At 40.0% G+C, this 12,064-nt stretch overlaps 1 protein-coding gene across 1 annotated transcript in view; it reads right to left on the bottom strand.

The window, feature by feature from the left end:
- Positions 1–12,064, bottom strand: part of LOC131678889 (inactive dipeptidyl peptidase 10) — a 565,731-nt gene that overhangs the window by 43,902 nt on the left and 509,765 nt on the right. The window contains exons 12-16 of the mRNA XM_058959306.1: positions 6,762–6,876; positions 6,045–6,656; positions 5,619–5,971; positions 5,431–5,549; positions 4,772–4,957 (exon numbers count right to left, since the gene is read on the bottom strand). Coding sequence (XP_058815289.1) covers positions 4,772–4,957; positions 5,431–5,549; positions 5,619–5,971; positions 6,045–6,656; positions 6,762–6,876 — 1,385 coding nt within the window. The remainder of the gene's footprint in view (positions 1–4,771; positions 4,958–5,430; positions 5,550–5,618; positions 5,972–6,044; positions 6,657–6,761; positions 6,877–12,064) is intronic.

Raw genomic sequence — 12,064 nt, 5'->3', positions numbered from 1 at the left:
CGTAGCCCATCGTTTAAGGTAACCCGGACTCCTTTCTTTGCTCGTTTACATGCTTCCAGAATGTTTTAGGATCGGACTTCAATCTGCGTTGAACGTTTCACAAATAATTAGCATGGCACCGCTTAGCTGTCTTTTTATACACTTGGTTAACATATACGTAATGTTGTCGTAGCACGTAACCCCCATGCATAGAGTACTATTTCAGTGCGGTCCTTTTAGTCGCTTTTAATCGTTTCAGCTCGTTTGCCGTTTGCCATACTGGGTGCCTAGAGTGATGGCCGGTACTTTTGGGTATATAGCATAGTTCAACACGTTGGAAAAATTCTGGGCTGCTGCGTTGACATCATCATTGTCCAGAATTTCGTTCCAGTGAATATTCGACAGCAAATCAATAATGCTATAGAATGCTATAGAAGTCCACTCTTCTAAAATTATAGCTGACTGTGTCGAAAGTGTCACAGTCATACTCCACACGATTCGCTCCAAGGAGGGTGGTGTCTAACAATCTTCACCAGGGGGAACGGTGCTGCGGGTAATGTTGGCGCATAATCAGATTTGCTCGAAAAGCAGAGATCGAGGATTCTGTTGATCTCGTTCACCACGTTATTCATTTGGCGCAGAAGATTTAGGCTGTAGCAGTCAAGCAAACTGGTAATGCCAGCATGGGAAGATGACAGTTCAGGATCCGCGAACATGAATCCATCAGTTGCAGTGGACCATTTCAATCCGGAGAAGTTAAAATCACCCACGATCAAAATCTCATCAAGAGGGTTTGCCTGAGATGAGATACGTTCAAGTGACTGAGTATGTCCATCAATCAATGATAGATCGCGTGTCCGGTCAGGTGGAAAATAAACCACACAAAGAAAGAGTTCGTAGACAGCCAGTTTAATTCTCACCCAGACCTGTTCGACACAGGCCACTAAAATATCCTCGAGCAGTTGACTTTTAAACGACGATGGATCGCGACAAGCACCTCGCCGCCATCAGTCTTGTGACTGTTGCGTGAGCTACGATCAGTACGGAAGACGTCATAGTTTGTGCCAAATGCTTGCACTGACAGAGTGCTTGCACTTAGCCACATCTCTGTGAGGGCAATTATATCGTAACACTCATCCGAACTTGCTACCAAATAATTATCGATTCATGTGTTCATACCGCCGACGTTCTTGCAGGTTACAATACCGCGATTGGCTGGAAGCAAGGAGCGGAACGTACTTGCCGTTTTCATCGATCTGGAAGATCCCTTCACCGCTCCCGCACACAGAACACCTTCGATGCAATCGGTCCCCAAATATCCTGAGAACGCTGTCCATCATGAAATGCACGAAAGTACACCCCTTTTGGCCAAATCGAGGAGTCCAGAGCTTTGTCCCTATATTTCAGATCGACGCCGACTTTGAAAGACACAAACGCTAATGTTTTCAAATCAGTGTCCTTTTTTACCAATTTCTTCACAACAGGCTGGCAGTCAGGTAAACACTCGCGAACCAAGGCAGCAATATCATTCTATGAAACCTTCGGTGCAATACGGGATAGGTACACCCAATACTGTCCGCTGACTTTCGGTAGATTTTCAATTAATCGAGTTCCACTAGTAAGGATGAGCGCGGGTCTTCTCTCCGGCAAATCCTTGGTGACAAGTTCACGAAGGCGCTTAATATTCGGATAAAGTGATCTTGGAACACTTACACTTTTACACCGACGAGTCAGGTTTCGACGGCTCTTTGGCTCCAGTATATTCAATCAAAACCTTACCGCCTCATTCAAACTCAATGGTCCTTTTTCAGCTTACGGCGCATAACTCGCTGCTATGCAGTATATCCTCGGGATTATTGATACTTTGCCAACAGATTATTATTTTATTGTTTAGGACAGCCTCAACTCAAGAGAGACTCTCCGTTCGATGAAACCTTGAAAGCACATTGTATATTTTCTGGAAAATTATGAGAGCTTCTGCGTGCTTTGTCTGTAAGATCGTATAAGATTACCTTAGTTTGGGTTCCCTCGTATTGCTCCATGCCAGGTAATGAATATTTTGAAGGAAGACGAAGCTTACAGATTTTCGGTTCAAGAATATTTCCAAAAGGAAATCTGCAGTAGCCTGCGATATTTGGGATCTTACGACAGTTTGACAACTTGACCCTTTTCTGATGGTGGTGTAACATTCGCGCAAGACTGTCCAGCAACACCGATTCCAAGGACTATTTGATGGTTGACTCACCAAGTAAAAGGCATGATTCCGTGCAATCTCACGTGTAAGTTCAGATTAGTCCTTTGTTCCTCAGACTTATTGATAAAGGATAAAAAAACATTCCAATATTCACTAAACATTCCAATTTTCCATTTCCAGTGTCTATAGGTAGTTCCGGTTCATGTTTTATACGTGACCGCAATTATAAATTCTTATTCATGTAATAAGGACTTTCCTATAAAAAACAATTGCAGCTTTCGGAGTTGCTACAAAACTCATTTGTGGATATATTTTGTTGAATGGAAATACGCGCTAACGTACCTATGTAACATAGTTCTGCATGAATTGGGTTATAAAATTGAGTTTTGTATTGATTGCATAGCCGTTGTAGTACAAGAAAGGTATGAAATAAATTTGAAAATACTACGGAAAAAAGAAACGTAGGTAGCAACAAGTATTTCAAATAAACTTCCTCAGCCGCTTCGCCCACTTTCATGGGCACACCATATATGATATATAACATGCGGTCATAACTGACTGAAAAATCAGCAGATGTTCATCAACAGTACATATATTTGAAGTTCATCTTTTGTTCCATAAACCAAACGAATTATCTATTTCGGTTTTCCAAATCAATGTAACAATTCACAAGTAAAAGTCACTAAGTAAAGTCTACATTTTCAACAAATATCATCCATTGACCGTTTAGAAATGATTTCTCAACAATGTGCTTGTGCAGAGAAACTAGTTTGTCGCTTACAGTCGTTCTATACTAAGTCATTCCACACTAAGTTGGGTCAATGGACTATGGAGTGCCACAAATTTCTGCCCAAAGGCTATCTTTCTGTAAGGTATATAATATATTTTATATTGTGTTGTGAGCTTTCGTAAAAAATATTCAGATTGCATTTTGATATTTTTGTACAGGTACGAAACATTTGCATATTTCCGTACAACCATTGGCCAAACTAAGTGCAAGCTTATTGCATTTCTCACGCGCACGCAACATTAGCGCAACATGTGCTGAATATACATTTAGGCGTTTATTGTCAGCAACATTTTGTTTGAAGATTGTTCTGTATTAGCATATTTCTAGCGATCTGAATACGTAAAATCTCTGAAGAATTATGGAGATTTGATAGCTTCAAATCAATATGAACATAAATCATTCATGATGAATGCAAAGTTTTCCAAAGTTTTTTTTTCTTTTTACACAAATGCATCTCCTCTTCGTTGCAAATTTTTGGATCAAACTGAAAAGTGGGCACATGACTGTTGGTTCATTGAGCATGTTTACTCATTCGGTCAATCACGAAGTGAAACTACGGGCAGTATACCTAAGCTAACCTAAGCAAACTGAAAAGTGGGCACATGGTCTTCGGAAATAAAATCGTCTATATTCGATGAGTTATTTATAGGCAGTGTATATCGATACACTGCCTATAATCGGAAGACAGTCCCATGTTTTACGAGTTCCCCTATCTACATGGGACTGATTTGCGATTATAGGCAGTGTATTAATATACTTACTAGGACACTTAGAAGACGTTTGGGTGCTAAACGCTTCCTGGTCTGATGGTATCAAGGAAAAATGGTCTCATATTGCCACGAGGCGAAATCGCTATGTGTTTTTAGTACAAATATGATTGTCAGGAGAAGATTGGAGTTCCACAATGAAAGTGGTGAATCAAACCTTTGCTTTATCTCCGTGATTGTTCCAAATTTGGTAGATCAACTATTTATCTGACCGATACACCATACCTAATTGTTTTTCCTGCTAGCAATCATGATTTACTTAGAATCGCTACTGGAGTAGTTCATACATTGGCGGATTATTTGGGTTCTGTTATAATATACTATGTAGCAGATGAACCTTGTATAATGAAGCGACTCTACAAAATCGATGAATCTAGCCTGTTCGTTGCATACATATAACACTCGGTTTGTATAACCTAGGAGCCAGCACTGATAGGGCGCCATCATCACAATATTGATTCCTAAATAACATAACGACATACTTTTTGCAAGCAATTCAATTCATATTTCATAAAATCAGAATACTCCCTTAATGACCGAATTGATAGGATTATCGAAGGTAAAAAGTCAAACTCAATTAACAATCTTCATTCTTGTGGTTTGGTGGTTATTGTAAGTGTAATAACAATGTAATAGACGAATCGTAGTTTGAGCTACCAGGTGGATTTAAACAGGTGCTTCTTGGAACAATTAACCTGAATGGAATGGATATTTGATGCATAGGATTTTGATTTTCAGCAAATTCATAAAATTCGAACAAAATAGAGATTCTACAAGTAACATTTACCATAGTATAATGAACTAAAAACTATTACCGAAAATGTCATAATCGTAAAAATCACGTCTTGTCCAATTCTTATAATTTTAAACACTTTCATTATATACATCGTTTTGAACCGGAGAGGCCACAACCAATGAAAAGCAACGATAAAAGCAAACTACGTACGTCGTCTACAACCGAACGTACCGCAAGCTGACCTTCTACTCTCGAAAGGCGCCTCAATTAACCTCATTAATGGTTTGCTCCCATATTCCACTTACCAGCTTCCGAAAGCAATCCTCGAAGAATATCGTCATCGATCGGTAGAGATGCCGCTTCACCCCGGCCAGGTTGTGACCCTCGTCCGGGTATATTAGTTGCTTGTAGAGGGCTCCCTTCGCCGAGAGCGTCTTCGAGAACACCATGCTCTGCTGGAAATGCACATTATCATCTGCCGTACCATGGACCTTTTCATTTCCCCAGTGGGTTGAGGGTTGAAGTAAGTTCGGGTTGGGAAGAAAATAGATATGTAGATTAAATCGAAGAGAATTAAATTTTTATCACTCTCCTTCAGCTAAGAGGCTAAGCAGGTTCGGGAAAGCTTTTCGGAAACATTGTCTACGGACCGTTGGTTGGCCCGAGTGTATAATTAAATGATTTATGACTTAATAGTCTCACCCAGGACGGGAGCAAGCTTTATGGCTGACTATAGCTGTATTCGTTTCAGGCTACAGTAAAGATTCAATTTACATGAGCGCGTTTAAAATAGCGGTCAGGAGCCCGTGCCAAACCGAACCACGACTGTAAGCATGGCAAACAAAGGCAGGGAAATGCACAGCCACGTGTAAGCTGTACGGTTTCAGAAAAGCCCTCCCACAGAATACGGTCTGCACTGGTCGGTTGAGTTTGCGAGCATTCAACCACTTACTAATGGACTTACCATAAGAAATTGTTTATCACGCAGCTTTTCAGCATGTTTTGATAAATCGCTATCCTCGTAGCCCTTATAATTGTCTGTCACGTTCGGAAGCCCCATGTAGCGCTCCGAGTACGCCGAGTCTGGGAAATGAAATTTAGCACGAAATAATCAGATCGCAGAAGATTACAGAAGATTTTACATCAACTCACCATACAGCTTCCAATTAGTAACAGGCGCGACGCTGATACCACACTGGAATAGTGTAGTTGGGCTAGCCATCGCTAGGGTTGCCGTGTAACCACCGTAGCTCCATCCCCATATACCGACGCGTCGTTTATCAACAAAATGCAAACTGTCTCGCAGATATTCGGCTACTTCAAGCTGATCGGATACCTCCACAGTACCGAGCCGGCGGTAAACCTCGTGCAGAAGTTGATACCCCTGTCCACTAGAGCCCCGACCGTCGATCTGTGTTACGATGTAATCCTTCGTACCGGCGAGATATGTGTTCCAATCGATGCGCCACTTGTCGGTCACCAGTTGTGTACCAGGACCGGAATAGCTGTAATTTTTGATAGGTTGTTAGATCGTTTTTTTTTTATTTCATTTTATGATACAATATTTTCATTACTCACACATGCACAATCATCGGATACTGCGTGATTTCGTCCTCTCTCAGTCCGGGCGGTAAAAACAGTCGCACCTGGGCATGATACCCACCGGAGATCATAACCGGAAAAGATTTCACCTGTGGCAGCGCGACCCTTGAGACGCGATCCACCAGTGCCGTGTTGTTTTGCAAATAGAACAGCACCTGCGTAGGACTCTTGTTCGGATCGAAACTAATCCGATAGATGGCACTGAATGGCACCACTGGGCCGAGACATTCGATTAGAGCAAATTCGTTGCTGTTGGGGGCAAAGGTAGCCGTAAAGAATTGACACGGTGCCTGCGGGACGACGACCGATGGATCGTCAGGGTTCCATTTCGCTTTCGTTGCTTCCGTTGTCGGAGGCATTTCAATATACTCTTCTTCTTCCTCCTCGGTATCCTCCCAGTCGTCGTTCCACTGCTGCTGGACCCGGTTCGAAGCCTTCACCATGGAAAGATGAGCGTTGCTACTGTGCTGGTGGCTGCAGGTCAAACATCGTGGCGCGCGAGGTGATGTACCCTGTTTCGGTGGCAGTGACGAGGCCCGGTACAGATGTTGCTGGCCGGGTGAATGTTCCGGTACTCCCAAGTAATAGCTGGTGAAAGGTGACGAGAAAAGTGTAAAAAAAATCGCAAAACAAAACCGAAATAGCACATCGGCACTGCCGGACCGGTGGAAGCGCCATATAATATATACTCACACAAAATTGTTGGCTTGGTCCCAGTGGAGTATTTTGTTCACCTCGAAGCGACCGTGCGTCAATGGAATGATTCGTTTTTTGCCGATGTGCACATGTACCAGATGGCGGAAGTGTCCTATGGGAGAGGATACATTTCAATGGAAATTGGCAGCAAAAAAAATCCGGGCGAATCTGCTATAAAACCCCCAAGGTTTATGTTTCCTGTATAACGGAAAAATGTAGAGAGAACACAACTAGCGTCGATGTCATCACGTACTGGCGTAGGATAGTTGTTCTAATAAAATCAAACATGAGCTATCCATGTTGAAGTTCCTAAACTTTTTTCTGAATAGGTAAGTGCGCACAGTGGCGGGTCTTCGAGCAAAAGTCGGACAAAACCAAAAATATTGCTTAATCTGGCTGAAAATCACATGTTAGGGTAATTTCAGGGTGCTGACTGCGACCGAATTATTAACAGAGGAGAAAGTGAACAATGAGAGTCACTTAGTGTAGATATGTCTTTTTGAAAAAAAGCTCAATATTTATGGTAGATCTTGATTACCTATATAAATAAAAACATAATAATTGGATAAAGCTACTTCCAGTCCCTACATAAATTGTTTGCTTACGTTTTATTCAGTTGTAATTTTGCACTAGGAACCATGCGCTTCCATATCAGCAAACATTTAAAAATGTCGATTTCAAACCTCTCCGGTCAAAAAGGGGAAAAACAAGACCTTGAAACTCGAAGAGTAGAGGTGATTTCTCATATAATGTATAATAAGTGACCTTCCGAACTGTTTAACTCAGGTTGTACAGAACACATTTGTGAAAAAAAATTCGCTATCAGACCAACCAAAATATATTTGCGAAAATAAATCATAGTTCGAATCAAGTTTGGCGAACATTTCGAAATGATAAACAAAGTTCTTCAAATCCCGTTTAAAATTAAACTAGTTATACTCAAATCGGAAAAAATTGAAAGAGCAACATGTTTTTGAAGTGAAGTTAGATACTATCATTTCAAAAATGAAAATCATTAGAATTGTCTGACATAGGAAAGTTCAAATTGCTATTAAAAATCTAATCCTTATTCGATGGTCACAAAATTTAGAGAATATATTATTAGATAAAAAACTTAGATAATAAAATATATCAATATTTGAAACATAGGTTTTGTCCGGCGTCGCACAGTGGCACGACGAGTGACAAAACCCCAAAAATCAATGTCTTGTAATTCTTTTGTAAATATTTATTTTATTTTTCTCTCAGTTTGAATAAAGGTATCTAAAAATTTTACTCTAATCGGATGAAAAATGCATTTTTAACATGTCGTTGAAGCAAGTGATGTCTAGGATTTCTGTTCAATTCAATTCATTAGAATTTTTAGTACCTTAGAGTTTCAAATGCCGATATCTCAAGAACTACACAGCCGATTGGAGCAATTTTAAGTTAATTGAAAAGAAGAATGAATATGCTAAACTATAGATGGGAGATTTTTGTGCAAAACTGATTCACGTTTGTTCTGCATAAAAAATCCAATTAAAAAGTTTCATTTCATATCAGTAATTTATTTTTATACGTCTTCCAATTTTTGAGATGGTCTCCCATGGGTCACTTATCATGAATCTGACTCAAAATTTATTGTAGTTTCAAGATATATAGGGCTCATTTTGCGTATTTTTGCGCCGAAGTATATATATCTATGTTTTTGAAAATACCCATATGGAGACGCCCTGTAGCTCATAAATTTCCTTACAAATTAATTGCCTAAACAACATCATATTACTGAAAAATTAGTGATTTTTACTAGTTTTGTCAACCATTTCTGCTATCCGATGAGATTGGCTACTATTATTAATGTTTATATTAACCCTTTAACGACCAACGCATTCAAATGGGATTATATAAAAGTAGTCGAAAAACTGAAATATGGAATATCAAAACTGATAGCAGAAATGGATTCAGCGACCCAAAATTAGTTAAAACCATAAGTTTTAGCCACATAGACCAAATTTTATAATTTTGTTACAACTTTGTATGAACAGGTGCCACTGTGCGTCGTCGTGCTTTCCAACATGGTGTCAATCAATATCCGTATATGCTAACCATCCAATCGCAAATGAATTCCACAATGAAGATAGTTCGTGGAAACCGGAAGCCGCCATATTGGTTTACAAAATGGCGTCAATCATCAATTTCCGTCTTCTACTGACCATCTCCTTTCAAATGGCACGCGAACTGATGATGGTTTTCATTGTTTCATTGTTTTGGAACTGGAAGCCACCATCTTGGTTTTCAAAATGGCGTAAATAGCCAATTTCCAGCTTTTTCTGTCCGTCTGCTTTACAACGACACTATTATTGATGGTGTTTTTCACTGTTTTGTGGTAACCAAAAGGCGCCTTCATGGTTTTAAATAAGCTGACCAACCGTACGGAATTTGGGAAGGCAGTACGGATTTTTGTTCGTGTGTCCGGAAAAAGTACTTGTACGGATTAGTCTGGAATTTGTACGGAATTTTCAATCTCAGTGGAAGTGGAAGTACTCCCGGGACAACAAAAAATCTTCCACAAATGGAAACAGACTAAATAACGTTGCAAACTAGTTTCCCAGGTTCCAAAAATGCAATTTCGTTAGCAAAAGGAATCCACCAGTGAACGAGAGTGCTAAAAATCGCTTTCTGTGGATTTTCTTATGAGCTTTGGGACTAAGTAACTTTTACAATTTTTCTAATATAAATGAAAAAATTGATCTTTTATGTATCCCGCTATCCGTCTCGACTAGTTGTATAAACCGTTCTCCCAAGTTGGGTGGCATTTTTAAATTCAGTGTCCAGCAGCCCCCAAGTCGTTCTAAGTCGAAACGCAATTTACGAGACGTATAAAGACGAGTTTCGATTTTCTCTATACGACGCACTCCGTATTGGCAGATCGGCTATCATCTGGCTAACTTCAAAGCACAGTTAGAAAAAACGACTCGGAATAGTGGTTTGGTGTTTCGGGCGGTGTTAAATTGAACTTTCTTTTCTATCACGGACAACAGCAAGGTAGCGATTGCACAAAATATGAACAGTCCTTCCCGTCATGTACGGGAAGCAAGCCCTATTGTTTGGATCCATGTATCCAAAACGAGGGTCCGGATCTAGACACTTGTCCGGATCTAAGCCACAAGTCTGGGCCTGGTTCAAATCCGGACTTTGTAAGGGGAAAATGGGGGTCCGGATTCGGGTACTGGTCCGGATCCGGGAACTGGTACGGATCTGGGTACTACTCCTAATCTGGGAGCTCCGGTTTTGGGAACTAGTTCGGATCCAAGAACTGATATGGATCGGGAACTGTGCCGGATCTGTCAACTAGTCCGGATCCGGAAACTGCCGAAAACTTTTATTTCACTATCCAACCAACCTAGTAAAAAAATCGTAATTCCGGCTGGTTTCTGTCAATATTGGGCCAGATACCAGCCTGAATTTGGGCAGAAATCCGCCAGGATTCCAACGCCAGCTCCAACCCCTAGCAGGATGCTTATCGTGTGGCGAAACCGAAGATGAGAGGCCCTATGACCAGAGCCGTCGAAAGGGGAGACGGTCTATTTCCCCTCGGGCCCGGAGTTGTGGAGGGGGGGGGGCGGACTTTGAACAGAAGGAATGTTTCTGTCATATATTGTTTCACTAACAATTTATTTAAAAATTCAATTCTCGACAAACATGTGATTACGGCTTAAAAGCCAGCTATCAAAATCCACTTTGAATGGAAATTCCAGACAAACCGTTACTAGTCGAACACATTTCACAACATTTTATGAAAGACCGTTTACTACCAACATCTGTGATTGGCGTGTAACGGTTTGTCCGAAATTTTCATTCAAAGTGGATTTTGACAGTTGGCTTTTAGGCCGTAATCATATGTTTGTCGAGAATTAGAGTATTAATTTCATCCAATTTCTATCATAAAGTTAGTCATAAATTATATCATAAAGTTTATACTGCACGAAAGACTATTCAAACTTGAAAACTTAAAACTAAAAAACGATTTTAACGCACAATGGGCAAAACAACATTAGATCTTTCTGTGTAAATTTTACATTACTGAAATTTATTTTCTATTTCATACTTTACTATAATTTTTGAGTACCGGGTACTCGAAATTGATTTTGATTCGCATTTTACTAAATAATTTGAAACTATACGGTTAAAATAAAATCATTATTTTCATCCGTTTGCTCAATGGATTTCATTAAATTTATTATTTTTTTACCGTTTTTATATTTTTCAATACACCTATTTTAGTATTTCTGTATCCGTCCTTTCACATATTCTTCATTTTAGGTTTCTCTCGTTTGCTTAAAAAATCATGTTTTCTATTCTTTTCGTTTTATTTTTGGCATTGTGAATTTTTCTGTTCTCCATTTATCAGTTTTGAAATTTATGTTTTTCTTTTGAGTTTGTTTTTTTTAATAGTCTCCCATTTTTCTTAATTGTTTTGTTCCATCACCTTAAGCATTTCACTTTTGACATTGAAAACGTTTTACTGCACTATCTGGGGCAGGGTGTCATTCTAAAATCTAAAATCAAACGATTTCACGTTTTTGCGTCACTATTTTGAACGCTACTAACTTTGTTATTTATGAACGGATTTCCATGTGGTGATTACCAAACAATTAGGAAGTTACTGAAATTGTGTTTTATTGCTATAGTGTTTTTGTATTTCAATAGCACACTATTGAAAAACAAGCACAAATGAATATATTTCGGAAAACGTGAAAGCTCCCATACATCAGTCAATCTATCCCCGGCAGAGCCGTCAATAGGGAGCACCTTAGTGACACAAACGAACACGAAAATTAATAAATAAATGTGCCGCGTGTCTGTTTGAATCAGTTGTTGCTCTTTTGCTCTTGTATGTTTCATCGTGCTTATAGCGTCTCGTACGACAGATTTCAGCACCCTAGTGTGCTTCTATGAATGACGTCATCCTCGACTATTTAAAGAATATCATTCCTCGAGAGCGAGTTCATTTTCTCGCCGAACATCGGGCCGTAAAGAACAGCAGTAGCAATCAGGCGTGTTGACAATGCGCTACGATGAGTGCTGCATTTGATCACTGCTACCGCTGGGGTGGGGACGACGATAGGTCTAGGCATCCAGCCTAGACCTTTCCTTTCCATGGCTCTGATTGGCTGTATTGATTTTGTCGATTACGTCATCCTCGGATATATAACTTTTAGCATTACTCGGGCGAGCTCATTCTCTAGTCGAACGTCTTAGCGGAGACGATAGCAGTAGCCGACAGATATATTTAAATTATGCAGTACGTTGTGTACTGG

This window comes from Topomyia yanbarensis, chromosome 2 (assembly GCF_030247195.1).
Source record: "Topomyia yanbarensis strain Yona2022 chromosome 2, ASM3024719v1, whole genome shotgun sequence".
Lineage (NCBI taxonomy): Eukaryota > Metazoa > Arthropoda > Insecta > Diptera > Culicidae > Topomyia > Topomyia yanbarensis.
The sequence above is the reverse complement of the archived record's forward strand: the minus strand, read 5'-3'. Positions and strand labels throughout refer to the sequence as shown.